The sequence below is a fragment of the Balaenoptera physalus genome (assembly GCF_965194825.1).
Source record: "Balaenoptera physalus genome assembly, chromosome: 1".
Lineage (NCBI taxonomy): Eukaryota > Metazoa > Chordata > Mammalia > Artiodactyla > Balaenopteridae > Balaenoptera > Balaenoptera physalus.
The window spans coordinates 143,418,975-143,446,125 of NC_138882.1; the positions used below are offsets into that span (position 1 = coordinate 143,418,975).

Sequence of the window (27,151 nt, forward strand, 5' to 3'; positions counted from 1 at the left end):
GTTCCAAAAAGACATGGAAACCATGGCATATACCATGCATTTAAAAAGTATATTTAAAAATAACATAACCTAAAATTATGACATGGTATAGGTACCCCTAGGTGAGAATTATTCTAATACAGAGGAACTGAATATCATTTCATGAACAAAACCATTGTGCAAATCTCTCTCATCCACTGGGAGGGCCCCATATTTCTTTTCATTAAGCACAGAAGATAACACTGACACTCTATAAATACATTTGGCTAATAAAAACCAATTTATAGCCACACTATTATTTTTTATTTTATTCAACAAATACTGGTATATAGCACTTACTATGTGTCAGGCTCTGTTCTAAGTGCTTGACAATCATTAATTCAGCTAATCCTTGCAACAAATTCCAGGATGTGGGTAGATTTATTGTCTGTATTTTACAAATGAGGAAACTGAAGGTCAGAAAGTTAAGGAAACTTGCCAAGATCACCCAGCTGGTGAGTGGCAGAGCCAGGATTCAAACTCAAACAGTCTGGCGCCTAAGCCCTTCTCTTAACCACTGTGCTCTACACCATAATAATAATCAGAACAAATTGGAAATAAAGAGTTATGAATGGAAAAGACACATTCACGTGGAAATCTTATGGTTGAGTAGAATCTCTTATTTGTCCTAATGGTGGAGGTATATGATACAATTACTAAACCTCAAACTTCATAAGGGAGAGAAAAAAAATAAATCTCACTCTTAACATCACTTGCTTGGTTTGTCTATTTTGCTCCTACTGTTTCATTATGTACATACTGTTCCATAAAGGCAAGATGTAGTAACATGAGATTCTACTACTGTTAGTTTCTATTAAACCCTTCCTGAGAAAGTAGAAACTACCATGTTTTGTGTTAGAATGGTAAGACTTCGGAATTAGTAAAGTGAGAATTTGCCAAGTTCCAGGCTATTTCTGTTTGAAGTGGCTGATGGTTCTTTTGAAGGTTTCTGCTGCAGTTTTCTGTACCTCTCTGTTGTAGACATCAAGGCTTATTTTCAATACTGCATGGAATCTTAATCAAATATACCATATTTAAATCAACAAAGGCTATAGAGCAAATTCCTTGAAAAATGCCTTCAAACAACTTATTTTACTTTTCTTAACTAAATCTTGCTTTTCCACTACCAAGTCAAGAGATTCTTGGTAAATTTCTAACATGCTCTGTTGTAATAACACCACATACTAATAAAGAGGATTGAAAGTAAAAATAGTCATGGTAACTCACTAATAAAGTACAGTGTTAAACTATAATTACACCAATATTTTCAAGTAGAGGGAGCTATTGCATAGGAAGAGAACAGAAAGGAACCCCTAAAAAAAAGAAAAAAGTACTGTGGGATATCAGCAGCGATCAGTGCAGTAATATAAAAGAGCTGTCTATTTTGTCACCAGCAACCATGAATCACAACACACTTTTTCATTCTGAAATATGAAACCATTACATTTTAAGTTTGACACACTAATAAATAAGCTGTACAATTATGCCCTTCATTTAGGCTGTCAGTTTCTGATGGAAGGCTTTTTTATTGGGGGGGAAGGGAAACTATAAAATAGCTTATTCCCCTCATGAAATGCACAGAAAGCAGCTAGCATTACTTCATATTAGTAATTACTAAACTTTCTTAGAGAAAACTGCAACAGTAAAATACACCAAAAGCAAATAAATGATTTCACTGGGTGGGTGTGAGCCATCTCTGCAGTTTCATATAACACCTAATCAAAAAGTACTATTTTCTACCCAAATAAATAGTGAATTGGTTTTCAAAATGCAACCAGTTGAAATGATAATTAGAAACATTTCAAAGAAAGACTACCAGGAAATAATGGAAATAGAAAATAGATTAATAGATTTCCCTTATTATAGAAAAATCATGGTGAGCACTTATTTATACAAAATGCAACCTTCTTTAGACCACAAACTAGTACCAGGTGTGCCTGCTTACTAAAATTTATTCAGGCTTGGGCTTCCTAGTTATTCTAAACACTAAATCCAATCTACCACTCCTATTCCTGGAGGAAAGAAGCCAAGGGCAGCTTCTTTGTCACTTAAAAAAAGACAAAGCACCCACTACTGAAGATACCCCATTATGGATAATCACCACTGTATTTTCTATGATGACTTTTCTGACCAGGTGATCTCTCACGTAGCTAAATGGAGTTGCTTTAATGAGTAACAGTCATTTCCTTTCATGGTCATCACATGTAGTAGCCACCCTATGGAAGAACAGCAGCTGCTACTGCCTACCGGCGCGGCTACTATTCTTGAGGCTTTGCCACATACGACATGCTTAAAAACCAGGCTGCTTCTCATCAGAAAAGTCTGTTTTCTGAAAATGTAGTCTACAATATCGTACCCATGTTAAATCCAACAAAATGTTACAAAGATATTTCTCAAGACCTCTACCCAACTTCTAGACCCTATCCAGATTTTTTCAAGTCCCCATCAATTTTTATCACCTTTTATCGTAATTTTAAAATCTCTAATTTTCCTTGTTTTGGTAAACAACACTGTAAGGAACATTGTATTCAAGAATCAAGATGTTGTTTTAGACTAAACAGCCAATAGGGGGTACTAAATACCATCCACAGAACACAAGATACATCATCTTTTACTATGCAAGCCATTCTCCTCTTCTGAAAGATGTTTTTTCCTATTTATGCAAAATCCTTATATTCTTACACATGTTCTAACAGTATCTCGTATGTCTGTTTTAACTCAACCATTTATGAAAGTCATTCCCTACAGCTCTTAAAAACTCCTACAATCAATTAGGCACAGCCAACTTTCATCAGAATGCTACGTGGGAAGACAGGAGCTCTAAACATGAATTCTCCTCACTACTTAGCTATGAAATCCGAAGAGAACCAATCTAACTGCTCTGTCTCACAGGTGAATAAAAGTGCCTGAAGAAAAGCTCATATGAGGATTTCTGAGGTCTCTTGAAGTGATCCTAATGTTTGATAGTTATTATAAACACAGGAAGTTTCAATGTTGGGGGAAATCCAAAGTGACAAACAGATTTCTCTCCTCCCATAGTCCCTGAGTGGCACTGCCATACACCCAAGCACTCACTCGCTCTCTCTCACCTTTTCACTGGGTTGCTGGCTAAGGCACGTCAATTGACCTTCTATCTCTTCTATCCGATCCTTTCTCTCCATTTCTGCTGCACTACCTTGGTGCAGCTTCTCATTATTTCTCGCCTGTGCAACTGCTTCAGTCTTCCCAAAGGTCTACCTGTCTCCAGTCTTACCCTCTTCAGTCTATTGTCAACAGAGAGAAAATAATGATTTTTAAAGATAAAAATGGGATTGCAATTCCTCCCCTGCATAAAATATTTCAGTGATACCCACTGCCTTCACGATAAAGTGCTCTTTGGCAGAAAAATTCCTTCAGATCTGCAGTTTAGTCTCATCTCCCCTTGCTCTTCCCAATGTACCACTGCTCACTCCCAATCTGCCCCACACATTGTCCCAACAATCCAGAACTACTGAAGTTCAGGACTGTGGAAGGCTTTGGTATGCTTCACGATATTCTACAATCCATTCCATCTGCCAGGAATGTTTTTCCTGCCACACTGCCACTTATCTGTATCTTTGCCACCAGAGTCAACTCACATATTTCCTCCAATGAGAAGCTTTCCCTGACTTCCCAAAGAAGACTCAAGCACTTCCTACTCTGTGGTTATCTCTAAACCTAAAAAAAGACCTTCCATTATAGCATTTGTCATAATATAGTTTCCTCACTGTCCTTGACCTTTTAGAATAAGTTAGACCCTCCTGCTAGATGTATACACAGCATGTTGCATTTTTCCTATTACAAATCTTTTGACGTTCTACTGAAATTATTTTAACCATCTTCCCTACTAAAAATAAGCTTCATGAGAGCAAGGGTATGTTTGCTTATTTGCTACTTTATTTCCTGGGCCGACTACAGTGCCTGCCACAGAGAAGGGACTGAATAATAGCTGAAATATCAAATGACTGAATCTATTTAGGCTCTCTCTCCTTGCTGGACTTATAAGTACAGCTATAAGGCAAAGGCTACATCCCGTCATATGTGAATAACAACAACAGTTAACACTTACTGAGGTCTTGCCATGCCAGGCATGATCTAAATATCTTACTTCATTGAACCTATTTAATTAATCCTCACACCAACATGAGGTAGGTTCCATTATTATCCCTACTTTCCAGATGAGAAAACTAAGGCAGAGGAAAATTAAATAACTTAACCAAAACACACAGTTGATAAGTAGTAGAACCAGAATTTAAACCAGCCAGTCAAGCCCCAGAGTTCATGCTATTATCCACTATGTCATGCAGCTTCTTAAGGTAAGTATTTGCTAAACGAATGAATGTTGAAAGAAGGCAAATTGTTAGAATATATATTTATTACCTTGCCAAAGTGTATAAAACTGAGTCCCTAAAGTACCACACTTGGCCACTAGAGGTTTATATGTTGGTACCTAGTTGATGAAAGTTAGCACAGAATGTGCAGAGTGCCTCCATGGACAGCTAAAACATGCATTTGTTTGCCAGATTTTAATTTACACTTACGTTCTCAAGAATCCATTCCTTTGGTGTCCTTTGGACACCTTCACATGAACACATACAAACATGTGACAATCCTTATTCCCAAATGGATGGAATTCAAAGTTCAGAAGTGTCTATAAAATGTATTATATGAATATTTGTGTACATTCCCACAGATCAAAGAGACGAGGGTTCACATAAACTAAAGCACTGTACAGCGGTGTCACCTGGTGCAGAGAGGTGGTTCAATTGAAACTGGGCTCTCTCAGAGACAAGGATATCAACCAGAAGATGTAGAGAGCTCTAGTCTTAAAGCTGCTCCAAAACTAAAACTACAAATACAGGTAAGCAACCATGGCAAACTCAGTGGAAAGGCATGAAGCAGAAAATGTTACATAAAGAGGAGACAGAGGAAATGAACATGAAGAAAAGTGCTCACATTTAATAAACTGGCCAATGCCTCAGTAAAAGGCATTTTTTAAAATAAGAGGAAGATGAGACATACACCAAGGAGAATTCTGACATTCAACATTTATATGTTCGCAGTATTACTCCAATGAAGGAAAACCAAAATCAAGGTGTTACAAGGACTTGACTACATGGATTCAAAATAAAGGATAACTGGGACTTCCCTGGCGGTCTGGTCGTTAAGACTCCACGCTTCCACTACGGGGGGTGTGGGTTCGATCCCTGGTCAGGGAACTAAGATCCCGCATGCTGCGTGGCACAGCCAAAAAATAAAAATAAAGATAAAAAAATTTTTAAACTAAAATTTAAAAAATAAAGACAAAAAATAAAATAAAGGATAACTTTTGGGTTGTTCTTGTTTTAAAAATCTATTCTATCACCCAAGCTTTTAAAAACGTTAAATAATGGAATAAGAGGACTTCCCTGGTGGCGCAGTGGTTAAGAATCCACCTGCCAATGCAGGGGACATGGGTTCGGTCCCTGGTCCGGGAAGATCCCACATGCCTCGGAGCAACTAAGCCCGTGCACCACAACTACTGAGCCTGCACTCTAGAGCCCATGAGCCACAACTACTGAGCCCACGTGCCACAACTACTGAAGCCCAAGTGCCAAGAGCCCGTGCTCCGCAACAAGAGAAGTCACCACAATGAGAAACCTGCGCACCACAACGAAGAGTAGCCCCCGCCTGCTGCAACTAGAGAAAGCCCGTGCGCAGCAATGAAGACCCAAGGCAGCCAAAAAAAATTTTTTTAATGAATGAATTAAGTTTTTAAAAAGGCTTACTTTCACTTAAAAAAAAAATAATGGAATAAGAATGTAGTGACCACAATAGGATGGCAAAGAGATAGACAATAGTTTATTTCAGATAAAAACTTGGGTATAAATTATTTACTTTTGATAATGTTGACACTTATTGACAGCCTTAATTCTATGTCATTAAAGTTCTGCGCTGTTAGACAGCTCACCACACCAAAATACCTGCTCTCCTGTATTGCAAGAGTCCTTTCCCCAAATGAAATGATTCCAAAGAATGACTAGAAAAACAACTTCAAACAACTGTGAAACAGAAAGCGCTCTACAAATCAGATCTCCTAACCAATGAATTCAATGTTGTGGTGACATTATTACAGAATTGGGCTACTGAGCTTCACTCTACAAATAGTTATTCACATTAGTGTGAGGAATTATGTTTCAAAGATAATTTGAAAGGACCTACATAAATTTCTGGATAACATGAGGCAGCTGGCACATACTACTTAATAAGAGAATTGCCCCAACTTAATAATGGTCAACTGAGAGAAGACTATGAAAGCAGCAAAGAGCCCAATATAACAAAATTTACCATTTCAACCATTTTTTTTTGAATCTTTGAATTTTATTTTATTTATTTTTTTATACAGCAGGTTCTTATTACATTTTAACCATTTTTAAGCGCACAGTTCAGTGGCAAGTACCTTCACATTGTTGTACTACCGTCACCACTTTTTTTTTTTTTTTTGGCCGCGCTGCGCAGCTTGCAGGATCTTAGTTCCCCGACCAGGGATTGAACCCAGGCCACCGCAATGAAAGCGCCAAGTCCTAACTGCTGGACTGCCAGGGAATTCCCCCATCTTCACTATTCATCTCCAGAAATTTTTCATCTTCCCATACTGAAACTCTATATCCATTAAGTGAGTCCCCATTTCCCCCCAACACCCAGTTCCTGGTAACGACTATTTTGCTTTCTGTCTCTATGAATTTGTTCTAGGTTTGAAGAGTATACTCTTAAATGTGGCAATTATTTTTTGAACTAAAGAGTAGTAAGTTAAAATCTAAATGAATTAACAGCTAAATAATTTTTAAAATAAGATCCCAAGGAAGTTACTGAAATGGAGAACACAGAAAGAAACCATTAAGTTTAAAAGGGAGACAGCTAGCTATTTCATCCTGGGGGTAGGCAGAAGAAGGAATTGGGTACAAAGTAGGGCAAAGCAGGGCTTTCCTGGTGGCGCAGTGGTTGAGAATCTGCCTGCCAATGCAGGGTACACGGGTTCGAGCCCTGGTCTGGGAAGATCCCACATGCCACGGAGCAACTAGGCCCGTGAGCCACAACTACTGAGCCTGCGCATCTGGAGCCTGTGCTCCGCAACAAGAGACACTGCAATAGTGAGAGGCCCGCGCAGCACGATGAAGAGTGGCCCCCGCTTGCCGCAACTGGAGAAAGCCCTCGCACAGAAACGAAGACCCAACACAGCCAAAAATAAAATAAAATAAATAAATAAATTTAAAAAAAAAAAAAAAAAGAAGGGCAAAGCAAATGTTCTTTTACACACACACACACACACACACACACACACACAGACGTACACATCTTAAGGAAAAACAATGATCTGCAGAAGTTCTGATGCACAGCTGGCATGAATTAAAATGTCCACTGTGAACGATGTCAGTCAGAAAACAGGAATCCAAAGATTTTTCTAAAAAGAAGAAAATATACATAGGAGAGAGAGACAAGGAAGACACCCATTCAATCCACTAGTGGTAGGATGGGTGTCGATTAGAAGTCAAGGAACAAGTTTTGAGCCCCCAGCCTGACTGTGTACAGTTTCACAAGTTCTTCATTTTTCTGAGTCAGTTTCTTCAATTGCAAAATGAGAAAGTTGGATACATGACAGTAGTGATCTGTTCCCCTAACTTCAAAATTCTATAACTAAATTTGACAGAATATCTTGAGTCAAATTTGTCATTAATTTCTACCAAAACATTCACAAAACCACTATAAAAAGTAGGGAATGACAGAAGTTAATTCAAAACACAGCATCAGCAATGAAAAAGACTACACTTTGGTCACAAACATGGTCTAATTGTAGTTAGTGATGTCTTTTAAGAACTCATAAAAATGCCACTAACTACGTAATATCTAACTTCTGAGTATTCTACCATCAAAACAAAAGATATAACAAAATATATACATGGACTCTTTTTTATAAAAGAAATATTAAAACAACTTTTTTTGCCATTTTTAGATAGCAACAAAGACATGTCAGAGACTATTACTTGAATTAAAATCACTAGAATAGTTCTGGTTTAAGAATGCAGGATGTAATTAATTATACTAAAACAGCATCTTCTGATTTGACCAACAACCTAAGCATTTACTTTTAGGAAAGAGAAATAAATGTATTTATAGTTAATGCAAGGCAATAAGTAAATGATTCTAATGAATAATAACTAAGATATCTTATCAGAATCTAACCCCATTTTTTACTATTTTATAATATAGCCAAGTTTTACACGAATCATACCAATTACCACAACACCATCACGTTCAAAAAGTAAGTGCCCACAAAATACTTTCAGTGCACTCAAGATAAATTAAACTGATATGGTTCCTGGCTCCTTGTGTCATATTACTTCCTTAATACTATTAGACATTAAGAATAGATTTTTTCACGCATCATACATAGAACAAAACAGTCTCTGAGTAGCACAGTAAGCACAGCACACAAGGCAATTAAAAGTGCAATGGAGGGCTTCCCTGGTAGCAGAGTGGTTAAGAATCTGCCTGCCAATGCAGGGGACACAGGTTCGAGCCCTGGTCCGGGAAGATCCCACATGCCGTGGAGCAACTAAGCCTGTGCCACAACTACTGAGCCTGTGCTTTAGAGCCCATGAGCCACAACTACTGAGCCTGCATGCCACAACTGCTGAAGCCTGCACGCCTAGAGCCCGTGCTCCACAACAAGAGAAGCCACTGCAATGAGAAGCCTGCGCACCACAACAGAGTAGCCCCCGCTTGCCGCAACTAGAAAAGCCCATGCGCAGCAATGAAGACCCAACGCAGCCAAAAATAAATAAATTTAAATAAATAAATTTTAAAAAGTGCAATGGAAAAGAGGTGCACAGAGAAACTTGCTAAAAAGATCAAAAGATCAAAATATAGTCTAAAATGGAGGAAAAAATACATAAGCTTGCACATAATTTTATTCTGTATAATTTCATACTTCAAAAATCTATTTTAAACATCATAATTTAATTGGTTCAAGCAGAGGTCCACGACTTTCTCTCATCCCCTTCTAGTCTCCTAGTTGACATTCTCCTTGGACACTAAACATTATCTTTGCATATTTCATCTCTTGAAAATTTTACGTCATGCTGTAATTGTTCATGTACTTACTGTTCACTTCTGTTCACTCCTGGCCCAGGACTTTTGCTAGCTGTGAGGAAAACAAAACAAACAAAACAAACCAAACCACACAACTGTCCTTTATCTCAAAGTCCCATCTCCTGACTGAAATGGCTGGGGTTCCACCAGGTTGATGGTAGTATTCAAGGACAAAGTCACACCCTCTATTAAAATTACATTAGTTGAAATGTGAATATACCTAACATGACCAAACTATACACTTAAAAATTAAGATGGTAAATTTTGTGTTATGTGTATTTTATCCAAAAAAATTTTACGAAGAAAATGAATTTATAAATAAGAAATACCCCATTATCTTCCAGAAAAAAACTATATTAGTTGAAAGTTATTTTGATGATGCAAGGAAAGTACAGACACACAAAACTTTTAAAAGCTTTTTAAGTATTAGTTTTGGAATTTATTTTAATTTTCCAAAGAAATCACTCTCAACTTAAGCTAAACAGTTACAAGTACCAGCTGAGCGACTTCCCTGGTGGAGCAGTGGTTAAGAATCTGCTTGCCAACGCAGGGGACACGGGTTCAAGCCCTGGTCCGGGAAGATCTCACATGCCGTGGAGCAACTAAGCCAGTGTGCCACAACTACTGAGCCTGTGCTCTAGAGCCCGCGAGCCACAACTACTGAGCCCTCGTGCCACAACTACTGAAGCCTGCATGCCTAGAACCCATACTCCACAACAAGAGAACCCACCGCAATAAGAACCACACACACTGTAATGAAGAGTGGCCCCTGCTCGCCGCAACTAGAGAAAGCCCACGCGCAGCAACCAAGACCGAACGCAGCCAAAAATGAATTAAAAAAAAAAAAATACCAGCTGAGTGGTACTGTTCAAGTTGTTTAATCTCTGAGACTCGAGTTTCTCATTGTAAGTGGAAATAACAATAATACAGATTTTGTAGAGTTGTTAAAAGCATTAAATGAGATAAGACATGATTAAGTGCTTGGAAAGCCCATAGTAATCACTCCATAAGTGCTTTTACCCTCATTCTTACTATTACTCCTGTTTCTGTTACTATGAAGATAATGGAAAAGAATTTGATAGGACATATGTGTTTGAGGAGTTAACAATTCAACTGAGCATGTGTAATTTAGACCAACAGTGCTATCAATTGCTAAACCATCCCTGATATTACACTTAAGTGTTAAGCATGACAATGAAGTGCTAGCCTTCTACTCTCCAGATACGTGGACCTCTGCACCTGAAGAGAGGCTCAGAGAAGCATGGTGTCCTCAGTTCTCACTCCCCCTAAAAGCCGACACTAAGGGACAGGAGCCATCTCTACACCGGAAACTCCTCTGACAACCACTGCCACATCAAGGACATAGGACGCACTTCATTCTTCTGAAAAGATTCTGTGATTTTTTTTTTTTCTTTTCAGTCCTTGAAAGGGCAAGCAATACTCTGTGATATGTAGCACACAAAATGCAGAAGAAAACTTTTCCAACTTTGAAACTGCACAGGAAAAAGGCTAAGGAGTCCTTCTGGGAAATATCAGGTAAAACACACATAGTTTCTACTCTCTGGCAGTGAAAAGGCCATCAGGTCTCTAAAGAGCTTTGACTAGGTGGGAGGGGTTAAGGCAAGGGACCATAAGGATTCAGGAAAATATGAAGTAAATTTTTTAGAACTGTAGTAAGTGTTCCTCTCTGGAAAGATAATCAGAAATTTTTATCATCTTTCACTAGAGCCACAATTATGAAGAATCAGTGTTGTTTCTGGTCTAAAGACTGTACTTTCACTCTACTTGACCACAGACTTAGGAGCCCAGCTCCACTACTTAACAATTGGATAATCCTGAACAAATTCTTTAACCTCTTATCATCAGGTTCCTCATCTATAAAATGAAGATGATTACAGGACCTACCTCATGAGGTTGTAGAGATAATTAAACCAGTGTGTGTGAGCAGTACATAATTACTAGCTATTATTATCATGGGAAATGGTGGTCATATTTTATAAATGTTAGAACAGAAAATTTCTCAAAGGATTTTTCATTAAAAGGAATAAAATATGAAAGCTTAGATAGATATTAAACAGCTCACAGTTACTAAAGAAAATCAATACATAAAATCAGGGCCAAGTTATCAATTCCAGGACACTTCTGTTCCTGGAATGTCCACTACCTGTTTGTGTGCAAGTCATGCCTCAGTTCCCCATCAGGCCTCTCTGGGTCTTAAGAAACAATCATCACGAAATCTCTTAGTCTTACTTCTACCACTGCTAAAATCATAATGTATTATAGAGAGTTGTTCCCGAGTCTGTTTCATCTATTATATTTTAACATATGCTTATTTATCCACTGTCTCTCTACTCCCATTTGAATTTAAATTCCATGAGGACACAGGATCTATTGTCTATTTTGTTTATTGCTATATTCCCAGTGTCTGGAACAGTGCCTGACACAGAAGATGCCCAATATACATTTGTTAAATACACACTTGAAAGGAAGTATATCTTTTCATCTTTAATCCCGCATACTAGCTCATAAGTGAACAATAATTTTTTGGAAGGAGATAATGAATAACAGGTATAGCAAGTCTGTGCTCAGATTCTATTTTTAAAAATCACCATCACCATCACCATCATCATTTTTCAGTAACTAGTAACACATTATTTTATGCCCAGAAAAGTGTGGGCATTTATATACATCTTTTATTTAGTCTTTATAACTTTATAAGGAAAATATTATTTCTATTTTAGACATTATAATATAAGAAAGACTAACAGGCTTGTCCAAAGTCCTAGTAGGGTGTCATAGCCAGAAGGCAAATCCTGGTCCTTTCTGACTCTATGTTCAAAGTGCCATACTGGTGAACAAAATATCTGATTAAAATAAAACACAGAGGGAAGAGCTGAAAGGGGAACCTGAGCCCTAGAAAGTGGTGTGTCCAGATCGGGCAGCCAATCTCCTTTCATGCATCATTAACAAATTAGGCCTTTGGTACCGGAAGGAGGCAACACCACTTCCTGGCCCTCACTGGGGAAAGCAAGGCTCCTCTGGATCACCGCCTGGCTCCAAATGACACCCACAGACAGGTCAGAGCAGTACAGAGGACCACGCCTTAGGAAAACAGGTTCTCAATGCCTGCTGGTGGATCTGATTCCACCTTTCTGCCATACTCTAGGAAGGGCTATGTCTTTCATTTACTAGTACGGTTCTCAACGCTGACACCAGAATCCAGTGGGAACTTTCAAAACACACCCACACCTAGAGATAGAGGAACACTGGCGATGAAACACCTCTGGAGACTGTTTCCTCTTTAGACCAAATCCTTTTAAAAAAAAAAAAAAAAGTTATTTTTCTGTTTTTAATTACATGGGAGACAGATGCATAGCTGGACATTCACTAACTTCCTGGAATATCTTGAGCATTTCACAGGAGAGACAGAAGTACCAGTATTGCAGTAAACCTGAGCACCTCTATGCCTATATTTTAGCTCTCCATGGTCGTTTCATAAACACTAATATAAACGGTTGGCCATCTCTGGAATACTCACTAAAGTTAATATAACAAATATATCATTTTCAGAATCTCCTCCTCCTCAGCAATGCCTTCTAGTGTGACGCAGAAACAGTCCTTATGAAACATTTGTGAAAAGAAGAACTACCCTAGGAGAAAGCACCATCCAGTTGACAAGCATTTGCTGCTTGCCCTCTATTCTCTCTCTCCCCCATTAGACACAATGGGATTTTTTGCCAAATTCGTATTCCAGAGGAGCCATGAAATTCCCTCAAAGTTCAACATCAGGCCTGACTTAAGATCTTTGAGGCCTCCTGCTAATTTCATCCCCCCGCAGCTGCCTGGCTAAGGCGAGCTTTTGATCTGTACTATCTGGATTTCAAGCTGATATACACACAGCCTCTTTGATCTCTTATTAAGTGGCTTCTGGTCTCCTGATGCCTTTAGTCTTGCTGCACTGCGGTGTCTGGAAGTCAGTCATCATCCTGAGCACACTACAAGCTCCACGCACCAGGAGTGGGCCCCCTTCATTCACCCACTTCGCAGGCTTGAAAAGCAATCTTTAAGCCATGAGAGAATCTCCCCAGTAGCCACAATCAATCCACTCCATGAACCCACTACTAAGAATTATTTTTCAAATGAAGCAGCTTAAAATGATTTAAAGGATACAGAACTTTCCCATAGAGGGAAAGGAAGCAAATCCTCTGTGAAAAGAAATCTTCAGCCCAGTTGGCACTGGAGCTTACAGTACTTTGATGTTAATAAAAATAAATGGGGATAGGATTCGGGGATGGGCAAAGATTGGGACTTTATCAGTCCCAAGTTCCATCAAGCAAAAGTGACCTTTAAATGCAGCTGTGTGGTTTGTTCAACAGTAGGCTACAGAATATATTTCCAAGAACACGGATACTGCCATTAGTAGCAGACTGACTGCATTTTGCTCAGTACCAATATCTTAATCATACACGGATGAACTGGAAACAGAGCTCCTTTAAAACAAAAAAGAAGAAGAAAAAGAAGAAGATAAAACAGCAACAAAAGAAAAAAACCCAAAAAACAGATACTGGTGGCCATGTTATGAGATCCCATGAGCATTAAAATGGAACTATATAATAACTTACAATATATTACTGTCCTGTAGGTCTTAGGTTCTGAACCCAACTTAATAATGTTAATAATATAGGTACTACTACATGTTAAAATTATATCAATACCTATCAAATTCTATATCCCAGATTCTATAAACTAATCAGTTGGCATGAACGTAAAGATACTGGGCTTCCACAAGTTACTAAAGACTATATACTGATAGTAGAATTCACCCAAAATCTCAAATCTTGTGGCACAATTAGAGTCCTTAATTTCTTCCATTTTTAAACTCAATCTTCTGATAAAGAAGATCAAAACTGGTGGAAAAAATAGGAATAGATTTTGGGGCACTAATATCATAGTCTGAATATAAATAGTTTATGCCCTCTCTTAACTATAAAGGTCAATAAATTAATTACTGGCAATATAAAGTTGAAACAAAGTTGATAGTTGTATATTGCTATCACTTAATCTGTCTATATCATGGAAAACCATTAGCAAATCCATGAATTATGCACTTACTTACACTTTATTTTTCAGGAGAATTATCTAAACAAGGAAATTACATAAGAAGGCATCAATTTTAAGTGGTCTAAATACATGAGTCTCACAAACATTTATGTGCAAGCAGTTTGGTAAAAATGTACCAAAATTTAAAAGATAAATGCTCTTTTGATGAGCAATTCCTCTTCTAGGAATTTATCACAAGATTTATTCGCACCTTTTTATAAAAGAGTATGACAAGGATATCCAATACAGCCTCATTTGAAATACCCACCAACTGGGTACAGGAGCTTGGTTAAATAAATTATTGTACAACAACAATACTATACTATGCAGTCATTAAAAAGAATTAGATGGCTCTATAAATACCAAAATGAAAGAACATATAATTGAGGGGAAAAAAGCAATATGCTGAAAGCGTGTATGACATATTCCATTTATGTATTAAAAAATAAACAACCAGCAAACTACCACTTATATAATCATGTCTGTATAAAATATCTCTGGGAGGATAGACAATAGAAACAGGAGTTTTAGTCTGGGAGACAAAAAATGAGGGATTATGGTCAGAAGTAAATATACTCATCACAGGGTACCATTATGTACCTTTGAATTTTTATGCCCTATGTATATATTACTTATTTTTAAAATATTTCTAATGTGCACAGAAAGTCATTCTGTTGCACATATGATAAGAAAAAAGCCAACTTAAACCACATGCATGAAATGTATACACTCCCTTCATATAATTTTTAAAAATCTTTTAAGGAGAATTCCATTTAACAGAGTAGTCAGGCAGAAACTGCACACTGGGTTCTTCTCACAAATACTAAGGCATAACATATCCAAGACTCAGCAATACTGCAATTTTTTATATTTATACTATTTAAGTTTTATAACCCATTTCTTCTCAGAAAAATTAATCACTGTTAGTTTTTACAGGGAGGAATATTTTCACTATTATTTTTAATCAGCCATCTTTTGCCTTTGGTCTTTCAAACAGCTTTTTAAAGTGTTACTAAGAGTATTTATATATGAATCACCTCTCAATGGCTGTGCTATTATGCTTTCTATTTTTACCTCTCTCAGTGTCCGAGATAAACCCAAAACCTTTCAAAAATATCTGCTTTGTCAGTCCCCATATCGGGAAGGGAGAGAACTGAGGAATGGGATGTCAGAGGGAGGAGAATTACTGGTTAATAAATTTTACCTGCTAAATCACTGAAATTCAAAAGTATCAAGAATGGCAATATCATGGCTAATGTTCAAAAATTGGCTAATGTCAAACATTTTCAGTGAATTATAATCATGAGGGGTTATTCAAAGTTCAACATAAATCAAAACACCAGAAAATATCCACTTGCGATGTTTAACTTATAAGGTCAAATGAAGGTAAAATCCACAGTGTTACAAATTTATTTCAAGCTTTTTGGTAGAAATTAAAAATTACAGACTCTCAGACTACCTAATAATTGCTTCATTACTGAACATTATCCCACAACAAATTACTTGCACTAATTTAGGACAATAATTTGTAATTATTTTTGTTTGAAGCAATAAACACTAGCTCTTACACAGTGCATATAAGCAAACTATATTAATTTTTAATACTTACTAAACTTTCATATAAGCATGAAAATGAGATAGTATCTAGCAGCTTGTCTTTAAGATATGAAATGTTTTGCAAGCTGAAAAAACAGGAAGATCTGCTGCAGTAAGTTTATTACAGGGACTCCCTGTAATAAAATACCCACGGAAATACCACTCATAAGTAAAGAAGCAGTATGGGTGGTGATTAAAAGTCTAGATTCTGGCAGCTGACTGCTTGAGTTCAAACTCTATTTCTGCCATATACTAGCTGTGTGAATTTGGACGAGTTACTTAACCTCTCTGTGCCTCAGGTTCCTCACTTCTAAAATGAGGATAATGATAGTACATATTTCATATGGTTCTTGTGAGGAAAACATTAAGTAATTAGAACAGTGCCTAGCAAACAGCAGACACTCACTATATGTTAGCTATTATTATTGGATTTGTATTAATTATTTGGATTAATATTAGGATTAGTATCAATATGACCATTAGTGATATTCCAAGGAATAAAGACATTACACATAAATAATGCGGAATCAAGACAAAGATAACTAGGGCACAGTATGTAATCATACCTAGAAACTGGCAAAAAACTACACTATAAAAACTTATAACCAAATTTCTGAAGAGTTCTATATTGCTTAGAAACAAGAGTACACAATTAAGCCATAATATTCATGCTTTTGACAAACTATGCACATCGCTGTTTTCTATGACATGATCTTATAAGGCATGACGTTACAGTGACCAAGGACTCTTCTAATATGGTATACTTACAGGGCCAGATTTTAACTAGCCATGACATGAAGCAATGCCTAGGCACAGTTGAGACTAACAAATATCCTACCTCCTTTCAAATCACAGCCAAAACAGCTACAATCACTTCACCCTAACAACCTGAATCATATTTACTAAGTCTTCCCTATTGCTTTCTCCTCTTTCTTTGCCCCAATTTATTTAAAATGCCTTTCATGAAAATGAATTGCCACACATTCCTCTTTGGCCATATGACTGAGCTGTAGAACTGTATATCAGATTCAGCTCTTTCATTGCAGGTACAAAGACCTGCTTATTTTCTCTGCTCAACTACACAATTTCTATCACTGGTGAATCACTGAATCCCCTATCCAGACTGCCATCCCATCGTTCCGTGGCCAATTCAAGATCCTTTATGTTCTCACTCATCTCTTCCTAAAGCTTGGCTCAATTTACGTAAAAAGCAAATTTCTGGCCAATAATCCACAAATGGGTAATTCACATATGGCTCATCAAGAGTTGGCTGCATTCTAGAACGTAATTTTACAATTAAATCTAGACTTCACTAAACAAAAGCATCTACTTATTAATTTTCCTAATCTAACTAGTTAAAAATTGATAGAACACAAACGTACTGTAGTATGGCTCCATCTTTGAGGACAATATCAAGACTTTGTGTTTATTTTCTAAATTAGATTATTACTAATAATACATTTCCATAATAATCTAACATTTCCCACTTCTTTACATGTAAATTTACTTAAACCATAATAATCCTTTGAGCTAAACATTATTATCCCCATTTTATAGATGAAGAAATTGTAAAAGCACCTACAAAATATATATTGTATATAATTTTGTCAGGCTTTTGACAGAGTTCTTATTTTTCTAGAGAAAAACTCAGTAGTGAGAAAAGTGGTTAACTGAAATTAAAATACCAAAGTAAATTTTCAATCTCTTCAATACTGCTAATACAGGTCCTTTATAACCTGGAAACTCTCCCACTATACTAAAATCTTTTCACTGTGGCTAAGATGTTTCTACAGCACTTCTTATACAAACTATTCTAAGCTTGGGGGTGAGCATGAAGCTCTGCATCAGCCTTATTCAGCTGCCTAATAAATTCATACAAGAAGCATCAAATTCAATAATAACCAGGAACGTGGCCTTTCATGCCTTCTGCTAAAACTTCATCTGGCCTTGCAAAAAATATTTCTGAATTTTAGAATTTATTACCTAATTACAACAAGAGATGGTATAACCAATAAATTAACTTGCCCAAAACCAAATTTTAAATTGTGTTTATGCGTCATCTAAATGTCATGGGGATAACAGTTCTACATACCACTGACAAATGGTGAAAACGTGCTGTGTACAACTGTAAGTATATTTAAGATTGACTTAAGAAAAACATTCAGTTTAAGACTGAATGTTTTTTCTTCCAAGGTTTAGTTGCAGAAATAAATAAGCTGAGTCCCTTAATGTGAATCAAAGTAGCATTTAGAAAATGAAGTTTTTTTCTATCAGTTCTCCAATAAGCACAAAAGCAAGAATATCTAACACTTCTTTTGCAGCAAAATTACTTCATATAATTTGTGCAGAAATAAACATCAGTATGTGTAATGGTGATTGTGAGGAAGATGGGATGGGGGACATCTAGAAATTTACAAATAAAAATAAGATCCAAAAAAAACCAAAGGTATGTTACAATGCATATATATATATATATATATATGTGTGTGTGTGTGTGTGTGTGTGTGTGTATATGTATATATATATATTTTTTTTAAGTGTAAAACTCAGAACTGATAAAGGAATTTTTCTCTTAACCAGGGATTACACTGTTAAAGACTATCAAGTTTTTCTTTCCATCTTTTACTGAACTTTTTATTTTTCTTTTTAATTTTTGAAGCACTTCTCTAACATGTACAATATTCAAAATATAAAACTTGCAGATAATGTTTTTTAAGAGGGTAAGAGCAATCATTATGATATATTTATAAGAATGCAAAAACATATAGATTCCAATGATAATGAAAATGTAGCTGAATATCTAAAACAACATCTGAAAAGTGTTTTCTAAACTAAATCCCAATTATCAACATGTTAACAAAAAAAACCATTGAATACGTTCATTTAGTCCCAATTAGTTTTGGCTAACGTAAACTTTATTCAATCATTCTGTAAATATTTATCAATCACCTACCTTGTGCTAGGTAATAGAGCAACACTGGAGAGGAAAAAAAAAGTATCAATACGTGCCATTTGCTTTATATTTATATGCCCTAATAAGTAATCAATACATAAACTTCCAGAATCTTACAGTATTAATATTTCTTGAAAAAGATATTTCCAAAAATATGCATTTTTTGGAATCAACAACTCATAATTCAATAATATTCCAAAGAGAACTTCCAATAACGAAGAGGGTTATCTGGCACAGAAATATGCCAGCAAAAATAAAATAGATATAATCTATTTCAGTAATCTTAAAGCACACTGCCAAAATATGGAATTTAATGTTCTTACATAATGCTCAAAGTATTTTTCTTTCAATCTATTCCCGATTGCCTTATTAAAAAAAAAAAAAAAAAGAATTGATTTTTATATCACTTGGCATTTTATGTGCTTTGATAGAGTACATTTTGCTTTATTAAACCACAATGTCTTTAGACAGCATTAATGTATTAAAATATGCATCTTAAAAGTGAAGAGATTTCTTGCCAACAGTTTTAATTCCCCATGATAGTCAGATGGTCTAAAAATACTTTAACTGGTAAACTGGTATAACATATAGATGTCTTATTGTGACCTTTCACATTGCCACCCCCAAACCAAATGCATCAGTCACTTTACCATAGTTATAATTGGGGTACATATAAATACATAAATATTATATGTTCTATATTAAATATAAATATAAACTTCACCAAGAACATTTCTACTCAGTTACACTCATTGAGATTAATAGGTAAGCAAAACTATAAAAACCTTCGTGTGAAGGGAAGGGAGAGGAGAGTGAGAATTGGGAATGACTGCTAATATGTATGGGGTTTCTTTTTGGGGTGATGAAAATGTTCTTAAATTAGACTGTGGTGATGGTTGCACAACTCCAAATATACTAAAAACAACCGAACTGTATGCTTTAAATGGGTGAACTTTATGGTATGTGAAATATATCTCAATAAAGCTGGAGGAAAAAATCCTCCATATAAAAAAAATTCATCAAGTTCCAGTCTCTAAAAGCATCCATGGGTATAAAACTATTGCTTCCCTTATGTCCACTTATTATATCATCTACCATTTTATTCACTAAGGGAGCTATCAATTGTAATGGTAACAATGGAAATTATAACACCCCACCTTTGGAAAGTAGCATTATACATCAAATAATTCAGTTTTGCCTAGGTCAGTGGATGCCTTAAACAATTACTACTTCATATAACTTTAATACAAACTAATTGCTCCAAAAAGCTCTGTATAGGTTCTTATACCTGGTAATCCAAAATGCTGAATCCCAAGCCTCTATGATCTTTTACTAGTTCAACAATCTTGACTTCAGGAGACCACAGGGCTAATTCCCCATCATCATCTTCTTCAGTATTGACATCTATATTGTGGTCAGCCTGAAATACCAAAGAACATAAATGTTTCAATATACTGTCCTTTCAAGTTTGAAAAGAATTAACGTATCAGGAATCTCATAGGTTCTTCTCAAAATGAGGATACTCTTTGGCATGCATAGTTTTTCTTTTTAATCTTTTAAAAGGGGCATGCACTGGGGCACATATACTTTAGTATAAAACCTTCATGAAAATTCAAGCACTTAAAAAAACAGGTTGTTCATATAGTTGTGTTTTTTTTTTACATTAAAGTGTCTGTTTCATTCAAAGCATTAACACTGACCTCTTATACTAAAATGAGTTCTGTCATCCCAGTAGAAGCATAAAAGGAAAAATATGCAATTTAAGAAGATATGAAAACATCACACAAAATCAAAGCTTTTAAGATATTTAAGTAGCAATACCTGAATTCATAATTACAGTGAGAGACAGAGAGAAAGACATCAACACAGAGGCCAGGACAGGACACAGAGATACCACTTCTGTTGGCTCCTAGTTTTCAAGAAAAACTTTACTAGAAAAATAAGGTGAAAAAAAATCCAAGTCTTTGGGAATCATCTAAGTCTAAAAACAGGTAAAAATCAGAGTTGAAATAATGAAAACCTGACCTTGGAGGAAGGAGGTCAACACAACTACTCAGTACACAGATCCTCAGCTGCTTTCCCTGACTCCACATCCGCACATCCCTTATTCCAAGCTCCCTCCTTTCAGGGAAAAGAGTCACTGCCACATGGAATTCTAGGAAGCTAAACGACAGACGGTCAATGAGTCAACTACGCAGAAGGAGAATAGCTGCTCCAACCTTCGGCTTTTATACTATTTATAGAATTGGATTATATTCATGTGATTTATCTTCCCCAAATACTCTGAACTTCTATCTGAGGCTCAAGAATTATCTTCTTTTTCTTTGTGGTCCTAGCAATTAACAAAATGCCTGGCTTCTAGGCTAGAATGGTGCGGGCTGTCATAGAGTTTACCATGGTTATCCCCTCAACCTGCAACAGTGCGCGGCTTATAGTAGGCACTCCATAAATGTTTGTTCAATACATAATGAATCAATCACCCATCTTTGAGTGGCCTTCCCTTGAAACTCTTTTTAAATAAAGCTATAGACTAAATAATAGTCTTTAAGAAGTCTACTTCTAAAAACTTTGAATGATCTTAGTAAATAAAATGGAAGTAAATAAAATAAAATGATGTACTTCCTATGAATATAATTTTGAGTGACCTGTGTAAGAAAATCCATTTAACGGAATCAAAGCTGGCAGATGTGGCAGGCAGAGGGACCCCTCTATTATGGAAGAGTAAGGCACCATAGCTAATACAAAAACATCTTAAAATTAGGGCTGGACCAGATCTCAAACTGTCCCTGCAGGACATGGTGGATTAAATCTAAACATGGGAACGATTTCTTGGTTCTTGAATTACAGAACTTGAAATTAGTGGGAACGTTCTGGATCAATAAACATCTGTTTATATCAGTCTGATGTGAGGAACTGATAGATTTAAAAAGAAAACACTTATACTTACCAATAAAAAGTAAAGTTACAATGGTAATACAATACGATTGATGTTTTACTGAGGCATTTAATACCTTTACTGATTAATAAGCATTAGAATTTTGTCTGAGCTGCTTAACAATACAGGGTTTAAGAACCTAAGATCGTATTGAGATAAATGAAAAAGAGAGACAGAAAAGAGAGCCAGGATTTTAAGAAACCACATATAATTTTAAAACCCAAGTTTATAGAAATTTCAAGGCATCCAACATATATAAGATATTATACTCCAACCAGAAATATATCACTTTGATACAATCAATTCTGCATAACTCCTGTATTTACAAAATAGAAAGCAATCAACTAATGGGCAGCAAGGATGACATTGAGCATAATTCAAAGCTGTTGTTTACCCATTGTGGTAAAGTATGACAGATGGGAGCACAGAGTCAGCAAGCGGAGTTGGTGATTTACACACCCTGTAAGATTAGATTAACGGCATTTTTATCAATAGAGGTAAGCTATCACCCACATTTAATTTTAGTAAAGATTGCAAGAATCATAAAAGTGTGGCATTTGAGTCCCTTCCTTGAAATATGTTTACCAAAGATAAGTATTAAAAAAAATTATCAATCAACAATGAATAATTTACTAAGCACCTCGTATATGTGCAGTAAAGAATAAAAACACCAAGAGATACAAAATAATTCTAAGATTTGGCCTCTGCCCACAGGAGTTGACAGTCTTCTTGAAAAAACAAACTTAATATACACTGAAGTATCTGTGACTACAGGACAGTGCTACACTCTTGTATTTTAGGAAATCACAAAAAAGGACAGGTGGACAGGAGAAGTTGAGAACAGCCATAGCTAATTTTTACTGAGCACTGTCCTTATGCAAGGCATTGTGCTAAGAACTTTGCACACATTACTTCATTTCCTTCTCTCACCACAGAGGAGGTAAGTACAATAAGTATCTTCGTTTTTCAGAGGAAGAAGATCAACAGAAAGTCAAGTTATTTGCTCAATCATTCAAATCATTAAGTGGTAGAGGCAACATTAGGGTCTATGTATCTTGAAAATCAGACCGTAGGCAGGTAAAAGGGAAGGCCCTGTGGATCAAAACTGGTGTTAATGGAATTATAATCTAAAAGAGTCTGGAAAGGGGAAAAGTGACATAAAAGTTACAAAAACATAATTTGGAAAAGCATGTGCTTAAAACTGTTTTCATAATTACAATGTTCTTTAAAAAAAAAAAAAAAAAGACTACCAGGGGCATGCACAGAAAGTGTTATTCTCTGACCTTCTGAAGGCTTTTACAGCAATTTTTAGACTCATTTCAAAATTGGTCATAGATCTTCGTGTTTTTAAAGCTCTGAAAAAGGGAAGCCCGTTAGATATTCAATACTTACCAACATCTTAAACTTGTTAAGATGAACTGAGTTGAACTGGGAGCCAAAAGTAACGAGCTCAGGTAATTACTAAAAAAAGGTTTTCTAAAATCAAAGTGCATGCACATTAATGTTACCAACTTTTCAAGTTACCAAAAAATAAGAGTAAAGTTTCATGACATTAAAGAAAAGTAACAATTTGAAAAGCTATGCATTGTTGCCTTTGAGAGCTACTGTTGTCAAACAAAAGAGGAAGGTTTTCCCCTCCCCCTTCATATCACAATACACTCTCGGGACATCCCTGATGAAGGGGCATGTCTATGGGAACCACAGTGCGAGTATTCATTTAGTACCTCCATTTCAGGAAGAGAGGTGTCAGTGGTCCTTGGTTCATCTACAGAGGCTTCATCATCAAACAACCGTCGACAGCAAACCAAGGTGAAGGGGGGCGGCACTTCTTTAAGAAAGGAGACTGCTTCTCGGCGAGATTTCCCATAGAGCTGCACGCCATTGACCTAGAAAGATAAGGGATAAGTCAGAATTGAGGAGGCCCCAAATGAAAAAAAACAAAAATCTCTTTCTTACGTCAATCTATCAAAGTGAAAACAGGATAATCGTTTTATTTTCCCTGTAAACAAACGGCCTACATTTAATCATTTTAGTAGTACAAAAAAAACAGAAATCCCTAAAATTTATAAAAATTAAGGCCAAAGTTTTACTGAACTTGGGTGAATAAAGTATAAAATGTGCTCAGAGTACAACTATTACTGGGTATGTGATTTGCCTAATTTTTCACACCTCCCTGCTTTCTCCTTTCTATACTACAATGTTGTATTCTCTCATCTACTCCCCATCTCTCCTTAAACACACTAAATATCAATGATAGCCTTCTTAAGACCGCTTCCTTTTGCTTTTTCATTTTGTAAGCATATCAATAGAGATATTAACACATTTTTAAGACTGTTAAAAACTGCTCAACTTACAATGTGTAGGTAACAAAATCTAGGATACTTGGCCATCAAAATTTAGCATCAGTTCACAATTTTCTTTCACAGCCATAAACTCTTAATACCATCCTAGAAAAATCACCTCTGTAGAAAAGAAATACACATAACTTTGCCTCAGATCCATTCTTACGTACTCTGCTGACACAGCCATCAAGGGTAAGAAGTGTGTCAGATTTTCAAATTGTTTTATACAAGGGTCCCACATGTTTAGAAGAACAAAAAGATAATCAACTATTCCTTATTAATGATTAATGCTTATCACCAAAAGATTATCTAAATTTCATATTATATATAGTGCATAGTAACAATTCTTTGCACCAAAGATGATTTAGAAACATAAGTCTATTCTAATTTTTCATATATATGACTTTAGCTCAAGGAGCTCGCTCATCTGTCTGCCACTCCCAAAAAGCTGAGGCAGAAACACAATCCAGGCAACATATAATCTTTTCACATCTGACTCCTACCTTCCTGGCAGGGTTCAACAGCATTATTAGTTTTAAAAGTATTTCTGGTCTGGCCTTAATTTCTGACAGGTGCAGTGCTAATGTCCAGATAACTGGCAGGGTTGACTTTCCTGGGAGGAACCTTTCCACTAAATCTGTCAAAATTGCTCAGAGAATAAGAGCACAGTGGGTTTCTGGAAGCATCCCATCAACGGTGGTCTGAGCCCAGAGTCATTCATTCCTTGGAACCACTCTCACCTGTAATATACCCAGCACTTAGCCATCAGACAAGACATAATCTCCCTGCCTTTTAATTATTTACAAAGAAATCACCACATAGTAAAGAGGCCCACATGTGTTTCAGGGAGCTAGTCCTAAAAAGTAAACATTGTCTCCCAGGACTTTATGACTGAGGAAGGGGTCCAGAGGATAGCAAGTTCAGCAGCACATGAAAGGTTTTTCCTGGAAGAACTGCAAGTCAACCTTCACACAAAAATGGGGAGGGAGGTACTTGCCACTGGTCACACCATGTCCATGGTGCCAACCAGTGCCATAAGCACAGAAAGTTCTAAAATCAACCAAATGGCGAGTAACATACTGAAAATAAAGCAAGCGGATAGATACAATCAAAGCAGGAATGCTACTCATGCACAAATATTTTAGCTTGTGTTTCACATTACTTCAACAAATTTGAAAATCACTTTTCAGGTTTTTATCTTGGTGTACATTTAAATATTTATTTAGCTCATTATTTATTCATTTGAATTGTCTCCAATTATTATAGCAATGCCTGGTAGTCCTCCTCACCACTCTATATGGCTAAAGCGATTGGTCACATTTCCCATTAGCAACTCCTATCTAAGGGGATTTATGGCTGCTGTAAATAGCTGCTCTGGGCTGAGACTTGGCACAGTGTTCTAACCCTGAAGCATATTTGTGTTCCTAGTTTTAAGCTCTGAGGAGTACATTCGACAGACAGACAGACAGACAGACAGACACGCACACACACACACGTACAGTTCAGGAGTTTATTTGGCTAACTTTACAGAGACTTTTTAATTTCTGTATTCAGTTGCTCAGAAGCAGCCAATTTTTTTTTTAACATCTTTATTGGAATATAATTGCTTTACATTGTTGTGTTAGTTTCTGCTGTAGAACAAAGTGAATCAGCTATACATATACATATATCCCCATATCCCTTCCCTCTTGCGTCTCCCTCCCTCCCTCCCTATGCCACCCCTCTAGGTGGTCACAAAGCACCAAGCTGATCTCCCTGTGCTATGCAGCTGGAAGAAGCCAATTTTTATTTTAGAGTTCACAATATTTTTCTAGACTCTTCAAACCTCTTAAGTACTGTCAAGTCTCAATTATTCTAGAGACTAGAAAACACATACACATGTATTCATCTGCAGAGTACATAATACTGGACAAGTATTGTCCCACTACTTCATTCAATCCCCATTCAATCTTATCCTATAAAGGTTGCTTATGTCTTTTCACGGTGGTCATGTTGCCAGTATCTCACAGTGAGATAATGTATAAAGCATTATCTTTACATGGACAATATTCCATTAGATCCTCACAAACATAGAGTGAAGTAGGCATTTATTGATGAAGAAAATGATTCTCAAAAAAAGTGACATGCTAGGACATACGGTTCAGCTGTGGCAAACTCAGAACCAAAAGCAGCTGACTTGCAAACCTGTGCTTCTTTCCCTATCCCAAGTTCTTTCACTAGAAATCTATACTTATGAATTCAACCAGTCTTCATGCTACCTCATTACATCACATTCTATTACAAGGGAGAAGGCCCCTGGAATTCCAATCTCAGCTAAGGCACAAAGGACTCAGTTGATGGCTGAGATCACCTACACTTGCTCTACTCAGATCCAGCCAACATTTCTTTATCACCTACCAGGTACTAGTAGTGAATTATACTTAATGCTACTGAGCTGTAGACTAAAAATGCTTTAAATGATACAGTTTATGTTATGTTTATTTACCACAAAAAAGTAAACTAAACTGGTTTTTACTCATATTTCCATATCTCTCAAATAAATATATCTCATTTCTCAATACCTAATAACTACATATTATGGCAATGTTTTCCAAATGGTCCCCAATCTGCATATTATCATGTGTGACACCACAAAGTTATGTCATATACTCTGCAAATCAGAATAGAAAGACATGATTCAGCACCAAAAAACTCATAAGCGACAGAGTAAAGTCTAGGGCATTAATCCACAATAAGCATCCCAATATCATTCCTTGAACACCTCTAAAAATAAGCCATTTACTACATCTTAAAACAGGACCTGGCCTCCCATGCTTATGATAAAATTTGCCAATAGTCACAGCACTTTTCTCTCCGACCTCAAAATTCAACTCGGAGTTCTCAACATACCCCTCCAGGTGACTGAACACTACTTAAAAAAGCCCAGCAAGAAACCTATTTGCTATTCTTGCCATCCCACTTTAAGCAAATATAAATTTTAGAGAGAAATCTCTACTTCAAGGTCCATGGGATTCTAATCTTGGCTAAAGCAACTAGGTTGACTCTATTAAAGCCAACCTA

At 36.4% G+C, this 27,151-nt stretch overlaps 1 protein-coding gene across 18 annotated transcripts in view; it reads right to left on the reverse strand.

The window, feature by feature from the left end:
• PATJ (PATJ crumbs cell polarity complex component) overlaps positions 1-27,151 on the reverse strand; it is a 345,994-nt gene that overhangs the window by 248,937 nt on the left and 69,906 nt on the right. For all 18 annotated transcript variants that reach the window (XM_082453175.1, XM_082453166.1, XM_082453174.1 and 15 more), the window contains exons 16-17: positions 23,474-23,635; positions 20,103-20,234 (exon numbers count right to left, since the gene is read on the reverse strand). In XM_082453175.1, coding sequence (XP_082309301.1) covers positions 20,103-20,234; positions 23,474-23,635 — 294 coding nt within the window. The remainder of the gene's footprint in view (positions 1-20,102; positions 20,235-23,473; positions 23,636-27,151) is intronic.